At 36.2% G+C, this 14,850-nt stretch overlaps 3 protein-coding genes across 6 annotated transcripts; 2 read left to right on the top strand and 1 right to left on the bottom strand.

Moving 5' to 3' along the window:
• Positions 1-165: 165 nt before the first annotated feature.
• Positions 166-6,570, top strand: LOC133712337 (uncharacterized). 3 transcript variants are annotated; one of them, XM_062138442.1, is made up of 19 exons: positions 167-463; positions 1,427-1,464; positions 1,562-1,584; positions 1,816-1,922; positions 2,008-2,059; positions 2,160-2,244; positions 2,829-2,919; positions 3,276-3,314; positions 3,463-3,530; positions 3,644-3,706; positions 3,944-3,999; positions 4,082-4,155; positions 4,263-4,355; positions 4,438-4,539; positions 4,703-4,783; positions 4,871-4,962; positions 5,079-5,094; positions 5,526-5,636; positions 5,734-6,564. In XM_062138442.1, exons 1-19 carry the CDS (start codon positions 377-379, stop codon positions 5,854-5,856), a joined length of 1,401 nt encoding a protein of 466 aa, XP_061994426.1. In that variant the 5' UTR covers positions 167-376; the 3' UTR covers positions 5,857-6,564. The 3 variants fall into 3 exon arrangements, 2 of the variants coding, with proteins under 2 accessions (XP_061994426.1, XP_061994427.1); XR_009847299.1 differs by lacking the exon at positions 5,079-5,094 and having other exon boundaries at positions 166-463; positions 5,734-6,570; XM_062138443.1 differs by lacking the exons at positions 1,427-1,464; positions 1,562-1,584.
• A 121-nt stretch (positions 6,571-6,691) lies between these two features.
• LOC133712339 (serine/threonine-protein kinase STY13-like) lies at positions 6,692-8,614 on the top strand. Its single transcript, XM_062138445.1, has 5 exons — positions 6,692-7,219; positions 7,360-7,469; positions 7,564-7,932; positions 8,024-8,158; positions 8,270-8,614. Exons 1-5 carry the CDS (start codon positions 6,931-6,933, stop codon positions 8,450-8,452), a joined length of 1,086 nt encoding a protein of 361 aa, XP_061994429.1. The 5' UTR covers positions 6,692-6,930; the 3' UTR covers positions 8,453-8,614.
• A 319-nt stretch (positions 8,615-8,933) lies between these two features.
• Positions 8,934-14,058, bottom strand: LOC133712367 (ubiquitin-like-specific protease 1D). 2 transcript variants are annotated; one of them, XM_062138475.1, is made up of 14 exons: positions 13,572-14,058; positions 13,177-13,222; positions 12,941-13,038; positions 12,571-12,845; positions 12,352-12,394; positions 12,113-12,192; positions 11,973-12,005; positions 11,766-11,861; positions 11,439-11,541; positions 10,865-10,962; positions 10,109-10,231; positions 9,883-9,994; positions 9,516-9,623; positions 8,934-9,433 (listed from the first exon to the last, which is right to left on the bottom strand). In XM_062138475.1, exons 1-14 carry the CDS (start codon positions 13,920-13,922, stop codon positions 9,290-9,292), a joined length of 1,710 nt encoding a protein of 569 aa, XP_061994459.1. In that variant the 5' UTR covers positions 13,923-14,058; the 3' UTR covers positions 8,934-9,289. The 2 variants fall into 2 exon arrangements, with proteins under 2 accessions (XP_061994459.1, XP_061994460.1); XM_062138476.1 differs by having other exon boundaries at positions 12,571-12,842; positions 13,572-14,057.
• Between the last annotated feature and the right edge of the window lie 792 nt (positions 14,059-14,850).

The raw sequence follows: 14,850 nt of genomic DNA, 5'->3' as shown, positions 1-14,850 counted from the left end.
GTAGACTGCAATTTTGATTAAAAAAGGAAAATATATTAGACCATTATAATTGGACCGTGACCTCCACGCGCCCCAGGAGAGAGAGGAAGCTCTTTTTGGCGGCATCACGACCACCACAGGCAATTTTGGAGTGCCTAAATAGCTCCCTCACTCCTTTCCCTCCTCCATTTTGCATTCTCACTCTAACAAACTCTCTCTCTATCTCTCTCTTCTTCTTCTTCTTCTTCCTCTCTCTCTCTCTCTCTCTCTCTCTCTACAAACCCTAGGTTTCGATCACCGTCGCAGTGCTCCTTAGGTCTTAGTCTCCGAGTCTCGGAGCTTCCATCACTCCGTGTTCGTCTTCCTCTCTCTGCGTTCAAATTTCAGTGAGCGAACAATGGCGGCTATGGCGAACGACTTTCAGGATCGCCGGAATTTGAAGCTAGTTCACGATAACGTTCACGGCATCGTCTACCTCGAGCCGGTAATATTTCAGCCTCTATTCCACCGTTTATCTTCATTTTGCGTATTCGGCATTGTATAGTGATGAAATTGCTTGATGCTTCTCGAATTTTGCTTCTGCTTCCTGCTTTGAGTTCGTTCGTAGCTCTATGAAATGTAGAATTTCGGTATCGGGATTGCTTTTGAGCTGTAAAACTTGTGTTTGAATCGATTGCGGTTGAACATTGCAATTTTTTTGTTTCGCGAGCTGCTTGTTTGAGTTTGATTTTATTTTTCTTCTTTGATTTGGTTTAGAGTTCCGGAAATGCATTCTTCGTAATAGATTTTGAGTTCGTAACTCTCGAACTGTATATGAATTTAAAGAGACAATATAGCAACGGCGATTTGAAAACGTATGTGTGTATATGGATCAATGGATGAGAGAGCGTCGATTTTTCACCTGAGAGGATATGGATTAGAACTGTAACTGAAATTTTTGGAGAATAAATGACGGAAATTCAACTTTGAGAATCAGGCACCGTGATGTGGCAGAAATTTAAATAAGAATCTATTGGAAATTGCACACAGGAATATTTGGAAATTAAATATGCTTATATTAATGTTTTTGTGGTGATTTGAGTCCTTTAGTCTTGAAGAGTTAAGTAAATAAAAAGCTGCATATTCTTTAAATTTTCTGAACTGAGGGTGTGAGAAAGCAAGGAAGAAGTCTTTGAAGGATTTCTAGTCAAAGTAGACAGATCATTGAAATTGTTTGCTGACAAACTGATACATATGGGAAGTGACCGAATCATAGAAGATTTGGAACAGAGTATCTATAACTTGACTTTTGATTTGCATGCAAAAACCAGTACTGAATTTGTCTTCGAAAGAAATTGTAATATTGGAATAGTTTTGAAAAGATAGGATTGAGATAAACAGCTAAATGATTTGGTAAGGTATGGAAACTATGTTTCGGTAGCTTATCTCTTTCTTTGATTTGTTGCAGCTCTCCTTGAATTTTATTGACACTGAACAGTTTCAGAGGCAAGTTTTAATCAAAATCTATTCTATGCAATGTTTGTTTTCTCATCAAGTAACTTTTAGTCTTTGTGTTTCCTCATAGTTTTACCACTTGTTGCAGGCTTCGTGATCTGAAGCAACTTGGTGAGTTCAATTTTGCTAAGTATATTCTCAACCGGATTCGATCTATAAATAATTAGGATCAGATATTAATTGCTGTAGATATGCTGATTTGTATTAGTGCGACACATTTTTGAATGTATTGTTGAGATCACCTTTTTTCGCATTCATCTGTTTACTTTCTCTATCAATGTAATTCAATTGTTATTCATCACACCAAATTCAGGTTTAATTTTACGTTTACTTCTGATCCAGGTCTGACCAGCATGGTTTACCCTGGAGCTGTACATTCTAGATTTGAGCATTCACTTGGGGTGTATTGGCTTGCTGGTGAAGCTATCAATAAAATCAAAACTTACCAAGTAAGAATGTGTTTTGCTGACAGTCTAAGCATTCTCATAATGCAACCTAAAATTAACCCTTTCCTATTTATGTACCATCTCTCAGGGCGAGGAGCTTGGAATTGACAGCTTTGATGTGAGAACAGTAAAACTTGCTGGTAAACAAACTATATCTGTTATAATAGATGCTCTCTTTCAAGTAAGGTGGTCCAACATGTGCTTTTCTTCTTCTTCTTTTTTTGTCAAATCTCTTTCTAGGACTACTGCATGATATTGGCCATGGGCCTTTCAGCCACATGTTTGAGAGCGCATTTCTTCCTCGGCTTCATTCTGGTGACAAATGGTGATTGTTATATTCTTGAATAGAATTCAGTGCATTCTTTTTATTTGTATTTTTTTATTAATGATTCAATGCAATGCTTTTTTTGTATTTTTAAAGGACTGCATTTACACCTTACAGCTTTCTATTAATATGCTCATAAATAATTGATTGGTTGGATTGAGACATGGTTTTAATGATATTTTATCCCCACTACCAAGACAAAAACTATGGATTTACTGTCAAAATGCTGCTTTGATATACTGGTCAAGATTTTAAGTAGGACCATTAATCAGAAAATCAGATATGAAAGTCATTTCATCTTAAAGAAATTTTGTAATTGAAGACATGTCTTCGATAATTGACAGCGTTTCTGGCATTTTAATCATGAACAAGCAGTAACATGATTGATTTTCTGTTTCATTTCTGACTTGGACATGCAGCATGTCCTTGGTTCTTTTGTTAAGCAGATACAGCATGGTCTGTGAAAGAATATTGTGCACTTTAGTTTGGATGGTTTATGTTTGTTCGATGGCTGTAAATGGTCTCTATTTTTAGTCAGGAGATTTAATCCTCTTTAATTGGGGGAAATGATTTGACTACTGCAGGTCCCATGAGGATATGTCTGTGAAGATGATTGACTACATTGTCGACGAGCACCACATTGACATTGATTCTGAAGAGCTAAAGAGAGTGAAGGTTAGTCTTGTTATCTTCAATTATATCTTTTAACATATTTTTTCCCACCGCCAGATTCTGTGGAGCAATATTGAAAAGACGGAATGTCATGCAGATTTTGTGCTTCCTTTAGGGAAATGACTAATGGAAAGCAATTTTAATTTTTAGTTGCTTAAGTCTTTCATTGCATGATGTCATCTTCTATGTATCTCCATTTATGCCTTCATTTTCTTGTTACAGTTCACTGTTCATATCACTTCTATTTCTGGAAGATTCTTTATTTTCTCAATGTATGCAATTGCACACATGAATTCTGGTTGATGTTTATGCAATTAATTATTGATTTAATGTATTTATTCCTTTGTGTATCTTTACAGGACCTGATCCTGGCTAGCTCTAAACATGAGGCACAGAATGTAAGTTATCATGGAGAAGTTTCCATTTTGAAAAATAATAATAATAATTCAGTTCTTCAGAACATCTTATTAACTTCTCTCTCCCCTTAAAATTTTTACTTTATATTCTACACTTCAGCACCTTATCCTCTGTACATTTTAAATGTAGGCTGCACCAGAAAAGCAGTTCTTGTATGATATTGTTGCTAATGGACGCACTGGAATAGATGTTGACAAGTAGGTGACTTGATTTCTCTTAACTTTTTGCTTGGCATTATATTTGGAGATTCTTGAAATGCTACTAGCTATTTGATAATATAATGAGTGTGATTTATACCGCTTCTCTACAGGTTTGATTACATTGAACGTGACTCCCGTGCCTGTGGCATAGGCTGTAATTTTCACTTTGAGAGGTATTGATCAACTTTCAATTTCACGAGGGCATAAATTCATAGAAGATATATGTTTATTGCTTTGGTCCACTCTTCAGCTCAAGTCCACTCATTTTTTCTGATATTTCTGTTTTGTGCAGAAGTTTGAACTTGGTCTACTGTGTTATTTGTAGTTTTGTACATACTCTATGTTCAGAAACTGTATGATTGCATACAGAAGCTTTTGACAGAACCTTGTTTTCTCATTCAAACTTTCAGGCTGATGGAAACTATGCGAGTTATGGAGGATGAGATATGTTACTGTGCTAGTGAATGTTAGTATATATTTATATTCTGTCATTACTTCTGCAACAACCATAGTTATACTCTTTAATAATAATTTGATATTGTGGTCAGATCTGACAATCAACAAGCTGTTTATGACTCGGGCTAATCTGCATCGGACTGTCTATACGCATGCAAAAGTGAAGGTAGTAGATAGAACTAACCATTTTTATCTGAAACATCAAACTGTGGCTGTACGGTTACCATATATCTGAAATGAAAAATTCTGGTGTAAACACCACTGTTTAATCAGGCTATTGAACTCATGGCTGTTGATGCTCTGTGCAAAGCAAATGCTGAACTTGGGATTGCAGACTCCATTCACAAACCATCTGAATTCTGGAAGGTTAAAGAGCTTTATCAATTAGTATATATTCAGGAAGGCTTTTTATTATTACAACACTAATGCTATCTATCTTAAAGTGCAGTTAGATGATTCAATTCTGAAGAAAATTGAAACGTCTGACAACCCTGAACTGAAGGAGGCAAGGGATTTGATCTTACGCATTCGAAGAAGGGATCTCTACCAGGTATTTTAATATGTCCATCACATACAAGAAAAAAGCTTCTGATGTTATAAATTATTCATGTATCTCAGTATCTTTGCTTTTCCTAGTCTTAATTCTTTATTTTTGTTCATTCATTCTGAAGATCAGAGGGAATCCAATTGTTACAACTTTATTTGCTTTGCAGTTCTGCAATGAGTTAACTGTTCCAAAGGACAGACTACATTACTTCAATGATATTACAGCCAAAGATATAATTTGTTCTCAGGTTGAAAATATAGTACTAGCTCTCTCTTTCTTCTTTTGTTATATTTGGAAAGTACACACTGATACCTACTGTTTAATTTCCATCCAGAAAGCTGGCAATGTTACACTACAGGAGGAAGATGTGGTTGTGATCACTGTTAAAATTGATTTGACTAATGACAGGAACAGCCCTCTTGAAAGGTACCTGAAATTAAATCAAATAATGCTTATTATTAAGCCACTGTTAACTTTGAATTTGCATATAGTGATTGAAATTTGACAAACTTTCTTCTCGATGCATGTACTTCCTCATCCAGAGTCCATTTCTTCAATGTAAGATCACACCTCCATGGCCTAGATACTTGCACTTTATCAGTCTACTTTTCAAGCCTCTGATTACATGAACATTATCACCCTGTTAATTATCATGATTTGATAGCCTCAATACTGTGACTGCAAATGCTATGATTGTATCTTCAGTAAGATTACTCTTATTGGTAAATCATCAAATTTAACCTGATTAATTTAAAATTTTTGTGATACTGCTGATGGTTAAATCAATGACGTTTTAGAGTAAGGTACTTGTGTATCTTTTTGTATTCATATTATCTGTTTACTATTTTCCCATGGTTGAAAGAATGAATCCAGATTTAAAATTCTTCCTGATCGAGATAACAATCATATCATTGTTTTCCAAACTTCTTCAAGTAGACACAGCTTAGTTGGATTGTGCAAAGTGAATCTGACTACTTGGTTTTTATCAGGACTATGAGAGTACTGATAAATTCCGAATCCAAGTTGATCGTGTAAGTCACTTGCTTCCTGCATTTTATCAAGACAAGATAGTCAGGGTCTACTCCAAGAAGCCAAACCTGGTTTGTCCCTTTATATATGCTGTCATTGTTAATTCGTAAACTTAATTGCATATGCTGGATTCCTATGACTGATAAGTGAGATACTATGATCATTCAGGTTGCAGCAGTTGCAGATGCTTTTGAGAATTATCAGCTGAAGACATATGGGAGGATAGTACAAGTACATTCAACTCCGGAGAAAAAGAAAAAAAGAACTGCACGAAGCTTAGCGCTGCAGTGAGTGATGTCTTTTACTCCTACCTCCTCCATCTCACTTTTGGCTGGAAAACGTACATGCTGTGCAGAATTGGAATAGGAAAGTTGCCATTACATCCATTTATCTGACTGAGCAAACGATTAGTTCCACATACTTTGGATTTAGGCTAGGAAGTCAGTAACTTTGTAGATCTACCTATGCACACACTGCAAATCCACTGGTCTGAAACTCATGAAAGCCATGGGAGAAAATGGGTAAACCCATGTGTTCTGCTTTTTTGCATCTGAATGTGTTCAGGTGTTGTTCTACAGTCATTGAGAAAATCGCTTTACGGAATTGGTATACAAGAATCATGATTTGGACTTTATTTTCTGGTTCATATATAATTTGCCTACTGGTTCATTGTATGCCTGGCTCAGGCTTATGAGATGTAGCGAGTATTCAACTCAACGATGAGGGGTCTAAGGCCCAGTTTGGGATAGGTTAATAAGTTAATGGTGTAACTTTTAAAATAAGCTGCTTATTTAGTTTTACCAAACACCTTTAGCTACTTAACTTATAAGTTAAGCAGTTTTTTTGCAAAGCATAAGCTATGTCAAACTGGACCTAAATCACTCATCAAAGAGTATAAATGTGTCTTTTAGTCATGTGATGGAGGAAAGAGCATGCTTCACAAAGGAAAGCCTTGTTTGTTCCTATAAGGAAACTTCAAATACTTAATCAAAGACTTAAATGAAATTAGTAGAGGAAATCGTATGAATCTGGATGTGGTAGGTGAGAGAGGTTCTTGGTCTCCCTCCCTATTGGTTCAAAAGGAGGAAAAAAAAAAAAAAAGGGAGGGAGGGGGGGGGGGGCGCGATTAGAGTTCAGAGTTAGAATTGCAGTAGAAGATTGGTTGTACAAGGGAAACCAATATTGTCGCATATATAGACCGGGCCCTTCTCCACATTGCCGCCTATATATTGTTTCCTTTACTTATCAGGGAAGAAAAACCCTTCCCTAGTAAGCGACTACATCCATATATATCATTAGCTAGAAAACCAAACCTCTCGAACTCTGACTGAAAATTCTGAGTTTAGTGAGAGAAAACATTCAAAGATGGAGGAGGAACAAAGAGAAGAGTTTCGTCCGGGGAAGAACAAGATTGACATAAAGAGTATGGACGATCAGCTACAGAAGCATCTTGATAGAGTATCCATCATAGAGATGAAGAAGAAGAAGAAGGAGCAAGACAATTACAAAGTTAGAGAAAGAGTTGGAGCCATGGAAATACAAGAGATACAAGAGTGGGAAATCGATCCCGAAAAACTGGTTATTAATGAACCCTTTGCGCGTGGCACCTTTGCTTCTGTTCACAGAGGCCTTTACAATGGCCAACCAATTGCAGGTATTGTATTACTTGAATCGATTTCACAAACTTAGATAAAAAGTTCAATGTATTGTTAATCACCTCGTGTACTTTTATGTGTATGCTTGTAATTAAGATGATATATGCTGCACTCTGAACCTCTATAATTTTGTTTTCAGTTAAAGTGTTGGATTGGGGAGAAGAAGGAGAAAGAACAAAAGCCTTGGAAAGAGATTTTCAGCGCGAAGTTTCTGCTTGGTATAAGCTTGAACATGTCAATATTACTAAGGTAAATTTTTCTCTTTACTTTTCATGCTGAGCAATACTGATCAATCAGTCGATTATACAACTGTATGTGCTAAAATTTGAAGGTTTCTTTTCAGTGCATTGGAGCTACAACAGCGATAACTTCAAAATTAAAATTACAAAGTAATAACACGGAGCTAAGTAGTAATTCTGCTTGTGTAATTACCGAGTATCTTTCTGGAGGTACTCTCAAGTCTTACCTCATTAAGTACCGCAAAAGGAAGCTGCCTATCGAGGATGTGTTGCAGCTAGCACTGGATCTTGCGAGAGGATTGAGCTATTTGCACTCGAAGAACATCGTTCACAGAGATGTGAAAACAGAAAATCTGCTTCTTGATAAGAATCGGATGGTAAAGATAGCAGATTTTGGTGTTGCACGTCTTCAGGCTTCGAATTTGAGTGAGATGACAGGCAACACTGGCACCCTTGGATACATGGCCCCTGAGGTAGTGAATAATTCTAAACTTTGTTTGTGATACATATTTGAATTAGTATTACTATTACATTATTCAAATGTTTATCTAAATACATATGTAGGTATTGGAGTCTAAGCCGTATGACAAGAAATGCGATGTTTATAGCTTTGGAATTTGTTTATGGGAGATTTGCTGCTGCCAAATGCCGTACCCTAACCATTCATTTTCAGATTTAACTTCAGCTGTTGTATATAAAGTACGGATAATTATACACAGAATTCTCTCTTCTTCTTCCTGGAATGTTGCATATTTGTTTGGTTTAAAGTAGTGACTCAAACTTACATATGCTTTGTTTCTGTTAATGCAGAATTTAAGACCACAAATACCTAAAAGTTGTCCAAGCTCCTTGGCCAAAGTAATGAAAAGATGTTGGGATGCAGAACCCAGCAAAAGGCCAGAAATGGATGAAGTTGTTACCATGTTAGAGGCTATTGACAAATCAAAACATCCCCACGGTTGCTTCTGTTTCTCCATGCTAGAGACTAAATAGGCATGCAGCTAGCAAAGCACATAAGTTGTAGATATTACAAATTACAAGTATTTAGCGACATCATAATTGTTTCTTATTACTTGATTATAGTTAATTGAAAAGGAGAGTGTAATTGAAAAGGGTGCAACTCAATCTTTTTGTTTATGTGAATGGGATCAGTTAGGGGCAAAAATTTGATTCATGCAGTTTTAAGTTATTATAATTTCTACTTTTATATTTAATACATGTAGTTAAGATGCATTTGTTCCTCACAGTCCCTTAAGTGAGCAAATTTGTCTATATGCATGACTTGTTTATGTGAATGGGATCAGTTAGGTGCAACTCATCTGCATGACTTGTTATTACTGTATTTCAATTACTTACATTATGGGCCTACGCAGTACAAACAGTCCATTCAAGTTTCAGCATTAGCCGTAACAATGAAACAACTGCAGAAGTAAAAAAATTGAAAACTGCAGATAAAAGCAAAAACACACAGAGAGATTACAAAGCGAAACGGAGGAAATTACTTTTATAAAAACAGCATCTCTACTTAACAGCTACAATGTACATGGTGAACATTACCTAGAAAAGTCCACCATCACTTTTTTGTTTCGTACTATACAGTTGAAGCCTCATCCTAGAGAAGGATTCTAACTCGCCAAAAATGGTCAGTAATGTAAATGACTAAGATCTATGCCTTGTCCTGAGCAATGGTATTCACTATCTTTCATGAAATTCGAAATCAGACCAATTTTTCCAGTTACTTGACTCAAAAGATCATTTACACGGCTGATTGACCGGTTGGGTATTATGCACCAACTGTCTGCAGATTCGGAAAGGCTCTGAAGTGTCAATTCAATCTTCAGAAGCATCAGTCAGAGGAGAAGATTCTTTAGAGCAGTTTGACTTGGATGCATTTTGAAATTCTTCCTTGAGTAACTTCCGGATTTTACTTCTCAACCTAGAAGCCTCTACAGGTTGGAACCACTGCCTTCCAAACTGAAATTTCAAAGTAGATCAGTCAGGAAGATCATAAAAGCCACCACCATATAGAACAGAACTAAATAACAAAATAGTGTACCCTTGCTAAATCTTTCTTTTTCAGCCTTTTAGGGGCCTCTTCTATAAAGCGTTCCATAAACAAGAGTACAAAGAGACCACAATCATAGTCATTTTTCTGTTGCGGGACCTGGGGGAAAATGAAAGAGGTAAGCTTTAAACCAAGTAAACCGCAACAAATCATGGCATTTCGAGATACCTGAGTATGTTATAGCTCTTAACAGAATTCCAACTTATTAGCAATACTAAATTTGAAGTTCAAGAATAAAGTTCAAGAGCTTTATGATTTTAATTAAAGTTGAAAACTATGACTAAGGCAAATGTGAGTGAACTAATGATCATTCCATAAGATAGTAAGTGTAATATATGGCATTGAGGACGGAAATTACCACAAGTTTTTTCTCCTCAATATGGTCAGGAAGTCGTTTCCAACAGTCTGAAACTGTTAGATCTGAAATATCAACTTCTTCATCCAGATAGCACCATTCTTCTTTTAAAAAGCTGCATACCAAATTAGCATTGAACTCGTGAATGATAAATGACTGAAACCCCTAAAAGAGTGAATATAAGATATGATCATTGCTTAATGAATCAGCAACGACATCTTTATCTAACCTTTTAATAATTCGAAAAATTGATTTGCTACAATGGAGTCCTAATGAGTCTAAATGAAGAACAAATGGTCCTGATTCTTCTTCCTTGTCAGGGATACAGATAATGACTAGACTCCAATGAACGCTGCATGCATCAAACACCATAATGAAGTTAAAGAGGAGTGGTAGAAAGAAAGACAATATGGGAAGCAGAAACAATACCCTGAACAAAACTTAAAATGTCCGTAATGTAAGTTGCTCATTTAATTGAAGTAAAAATACATGGGTGTTCTCTAAACCAGGTACAGTGCATAACTGCAGATATAGCTATAGTGGTAGAGGTAATGACATCTGTTTATCATAGCACTTAGATATTGTTGAGTATTGAAATGCTGAACCAGAACGCATCCATAAGTCCCTTTTATTGAGCATTGTCTCATATTAACTTTAGTTCATGTTTAATGTACCAATAATCCAGGTACAAAGGTCAAGCCTATCATAGTTAAAGAGCAGAATTCATCCCGTCAGGTGCTTTTATCAACAGTGCTAGCAAGTAAGAGTATATCAGTCCTAAACAGGATTACTCCTATCAGAAAGCTAATAAAAGATCATTTGCATGCTTGCAAGATTATGGCTTCTTCCACGTTCTTGTGAATTTAATACAACTCAGCAAGCCAGCAAGACACATAACGTCTTAACGTCAAACACATTATTCAGGTTATAGAGTTCCTATGCTCATGCACTAACCTACAAGTTCATACTTTCAGAAGAAACTTACTCTTCATTAATAGGAATAAGTATGTAAGCCTTCTGAAATATATCAACACCCTTCCACCACCTTCTAAGCTTGACAAAAAGGCTATCCTTGTTGGTCCCCTACATAATACAAGAAAAATGAGAGAAAATAAAAGGGAAGAAAACAGGCACAGGCATTGTATTACAAATGTTCAATAAAATAAATGAATATCGATATCACAGGTTATACATAATATTTTTCCAAGTCAGTGACAAGATCAACTCTTTTTTTTTTTTTTTTTTGGTATCGGTTTTTTGTTTACAATGCGCCATAAGTCTTCACCTATTGTTTCTGAAACTCCAGAAAGAAATATAGCAAACAGTCTCTTTAGGACTTGTATGATCTAGATTGGTCAAGCACCTCAAGCCTAAGAACATATGAATGGATTCTAAATATCTAATACAATATGGACTGTCACTATCAACTTATTCATTTTCCAGTTGCTACCAAATTTACTAACAAACCCAATTGAAAGAGACTATGGAGAGTTAAGAACTAGAGATATTTTTTGGAAGAAAAAGCAAACCCTTTTAAAGAAACCAAGATAAACTATTACCTTTTCTGATACAGCATCTTTGAGCTTATTGTAAAAAAAGGTATTGAAGAAATGAAACGCACATATTCCCCTGTCTGTAGGGGATGCTTGTTGATGTAAATACCTGGTCACAAGATCCCAATGGTGAGTAAACACTTTAACTTAATGGGGCCCTACATGTCCAGTCAGGAAACACTCAAATGAACAAAGTACTCCATATATTGCCTATATCAAATATGAAGTAAAATAAACACTTCAACGAGCTGATAGCAATACAAAAATTATAATATACACACATCCATTACTTTTTGGGTACATAAATATGCAATTATATCATATTCAGTTTACCGTATGTAGAAATTCATAATAGCTGATGTCAAGTAGCTTTGAGGATCAAGGCACTTAGTGTCTGTATAACAAATTTCAACAGAATGTGGATCATCCCTGAATAAACAAAACACCATATACACACCATGAGCAATTGCACATTTAAATCTTTAATAATCAAGGAGTTTTACTCATCTACAAAATTTCTATTCTAGTGTACGGTATTACCTTGATGGATAGTAGATTCTAGAGTCTTTCATGCTGAAAAAATAGACGAACAAAAACAGGTTATTGCTGATATCAAACTCCATATCTGCGAATTCTGAAACATAGTGCACTATAAGCAACAACTTTGAAGCCCTAGTTACCTCTCAGGAATTTCTTCTATTTGCTCTGTGGTGTCCATGAACTCGGGTTCCTCCTCATCCACAAGTAAAATGGTCTGACTCTATTGTAACAATAAAGATGAAAGAACAAATGAAAGACATCCCATTTTGAAAAAGAATTTCATTATCAAGGCAACTTTGTGCTATTTCCAATAATTCCAACTTGAAAAGGGGTAGATGAAAGTTAAAATGCAGAATTAAAAACAACACCAATATTGTACCTTCCTATTCCTATCCCTATTCCGAAGTTGATATGGTTCCTCCCTGTCAGAGAAAAGAGAAATAGAACAAACCAAATCAAATGGAAATTATTCATCCAAGCTGTTTAAGCCTGCTAAAGGAAGCATAATCTAATACCAAGCTACCAGCGCTATAGTTAAAAATTTCAAGGAAACAGCAGAAATGAAAAGAATAGCCCAGGTAAAGAATAAAATCATTACCTTTTTGCAAAGCTGCTAGAGAAGTCTTCCTCACCGTGGCGACCTGAGTTATTGGAAGAAGCTCTGCCTTTACGATCACCATTTGAGAGAAAACTTCTATCTTTATCACGATAAAAGTTGCTAGGGCTTTGAGAAGGGAGATGTCTTGATGAAGATCGACCTTTCTGTGCCCCCTTTTGCAAGAATTCTCCATTATTGTTCCTTTTCTGGCGGTTGCAGTGACCCAAAGTTGATAACTCTCTTTCAAATGCATTGCCCTTGCTACAATCTTTCTGCTTAATAGATTAAGAATATGTTGAAGCAATTATATTACAAATTGAAACAGGCCCTTCCATAAAATTAGAAAGAAAGACATGGTGAAGCTCATTACATTGTCATCCAACTTTTTAGAAAAGAATTTATTAAATGAAGACTGTAGCTCGCCCGGGGGTGATGTAGCCTCCTTATCTCTGAAGCCATTAGAAACACCTAGAAGCCACATTCAGGTTTCTCAATAAGGGACTCTCAGAAACGGATAGTGAGTTTCGCTATACCACAGTACGTAATCACATCAAATTCAGCACACGGTTTTAGATGAAAAAGCATTATCCATAAAAAGAACCTTACCTGCAGAGCTTGTGGCTCGGGTAGGCTTCTCCCCCTTACTGGTGCCCTATTCAATGAAAAAGCAACTACACTCAGAACCCATTTCGATAACTACTTTACATGAGCATTCACAACACTAAACCCTAAACATTCCAACTAAAAGCCCACATGAAGCAGCATTACAAAAATGAACCTCCAATATGACACATTAATCGGTTTGCTATCCCTAAAAACACATTAGGAATCACAATGCCATAACCCTGCTCATGAACCTTGCACATATACCATCTTAAGTTCTTAACACAACTAATACAAGCATAAAAATCAAAACTTTCCCTTCAATTTTTCCTCCATTTCTAACAACCCAAACAATCAAAAAGACTCAAACTTTACAAAAACCCAAAAGATTTTCATACCCTCTCGGAACGTTCAAGCCTCCTCCTCCCCTGTTCATCCTCCAGTTTCTTCAGACAAATCCGAAGCTTTTCGCCTTTGTCCGGCAATATAGAGCCCATCCGCTTCAAATTTTCTACTTGCCGCTTAATCGCTCCTTCGAGCTCATTATTGTTCATCTTCTCAAGCTCCTCATCCCGCTGCTGATCGCCGCCGCTCATCGCCGGTGGCTCGTCGGCCGCCGCGGTGGTGGCTATGGGTTTGGGCTTCTTCACTCTCAGGACCTCCGGCGGGTCAGAATCGTCATTGTCTTCCAAGAGTTTGTTAAAGTCAAGATCAAGCTGCCTCTTCTTCTCGGCTCTCTCTCCTTCCATGCATGGATTTTGGGGGAGAGCCCTGGAAATGATGGTCCAGTGTGTAGAAAAGGTCTCTCCTTTTTCCTTGTTCTGGTAATAATGGGGGTCAAAGAGCGGTGGTGTCACAACAGCTCGCACTATATAAGTGTGTGCCTCAATTTTCTTGTTTCTTATTTATGCGTTTACTAGGTTCTGTGCTTCCTTTTTATCTGGGGCAATCGGAGAATTAATTTGATCGGCCCAACTGTGCTGTACCCTAGTGCGACGTATTTATTTACTTTAGAAAATATGGTACTCATCTACTACTACGATTTCCAAGGAAGGAATCGGGATTACTTACATAAATTATGCATATTCTTGGTTGTTTTGTTTTAATAAACGTAGAGGAGATCGGATATCAGGATTTTCTTCTTCGTATTTCATATTTATTTATCAAATAAGTACGCGTGTCATAACTTTGTGATGATTGTGGATGATAGAGTAATTTCATTTCGTGAATATGGTTTAATATGATGATGTCTAACGCTTGCTCAACCAATATATTGATATAGTTTCAAAAGTTTACATGTAGTCATCCAATATATAATCTTTAGCTCAATGTATTTGATCTAATAAAATTAGCTTCACTTTCATAAGTGGGATGTTATGAGTTTGAAGCTTATGTATTGAATTCCATAACTAAAATCATAACATTGTTGAATTTTGATCGTTTCTTTTACTCTTCCCTTGTCAACCAAAAAAAAAAAATGAGGATTAAGATTTCTAATGCTAGCTTTTTTTTCTTGAGTTCAATGTTTATATGTGATATTTTAGAGGAACAAAGGTTGAAAGTATTTAATCAAAGTCGAGGTGTTGTTTTTCACAAAATTACTCGATATCTCATCAGTAACTCAATTATTAATAGGATAGTGAAATTTGCACTCCCCTTTTTGTAAATCACACTCCT

The sequence above is a fragment of the Rosa rugosa genome, chromosome 5, assembly GCF_958449725.1.
Source record: "Rosa rugosa chromosome 5, drRosRugo1.1, whole genome shotgun sequence".
Classification (NCBI taxonomy): domain Eukaryota; kingdom Viridiplantae; phylum Streptophyta; class Magnoliopsida; order Rosales; family Rosaceae; genus Rosa; species Rosa rugosa.
Note: the sequence above shows the minus strand (reverse complement) of the source record. Positions and strands in the feature narration are given on the sequence as shown.

What these genes read in the sequence shown, in the direction of transcription:
- LOC133712337 (XM_062138442.1), top strand. Translation starts at nt 377, where the DNA reads ATGGCGGCTATGGCGAACGACTTTCAGGATCGCCGGAATTTGAAGCTA. An exon ending in CTAAACATGAGGCACAGAAT is followed by an intron (nt 3,315 to 3,462) that starts GTAAGTTATCAT and finishes TTTTAAATGTAG; the next exon opens with GCTGCACCAGAAAAGCAGTT. An exon ending in GAAGAAGGGATCTCTACCAG is followed by an intron (nt 4,540 to 4,702) that starts GTATTTTAATAT and finishes TTTGCTTTGCAG; the next exon opens with TTCTGCAATGAGTTAACTGT.
- LOC133712339 (XM_062138445.1), top strand. Translation starts at nt 6,931, where the DNA reads ATGGAGGAGGAACAAAGAGAAGAGTTTCGTCCGGGGAAGAACAAGATT. An exon ending in CAATGGCCAACCAATTGCAG is followed by an intron (nt 7,220 to 7,359) that starts GTATTGTATTAC and finishes TTTTGTTTTCAG; the next exon opens with TTAAAGTGTTGGATTGGGGA. An exon ending in CTTCAGCTGTTGTATATAAA is followed by an intron (nt 8,159 to 8,269) that starts GTACGGATAATT and finishes CTGTTAATGCAG; the next exon opens with AATTTAAGACCACAAATACC.
- LOC133712367 (XM_062138475.1), bottom strand. Translation starts at nt 13,922, where the DNA reads ATGGAAGGAGAGAGAGCCGAGAAGAAGAGGCAGCTTGATCTTGACTTT. An exon ending in CCGAGCCACAAGCTCTGCAG is followed by an intron (nt 13,039 to 13,176) that starts GTAAGGTTCTTT and finishes TGTGGCTTCTAG; the next exon opens with GTGTTTCTAATGGCTTCAGA. An exon ending in AGAATCTACTATCCATCAAG is followed by an intron (nt 11,862 to 11,972) that starts GTAATACCGTAC and finishes TTGTTTATTCAG; the next exon opens with GGATGATCCACATTCTGTTG.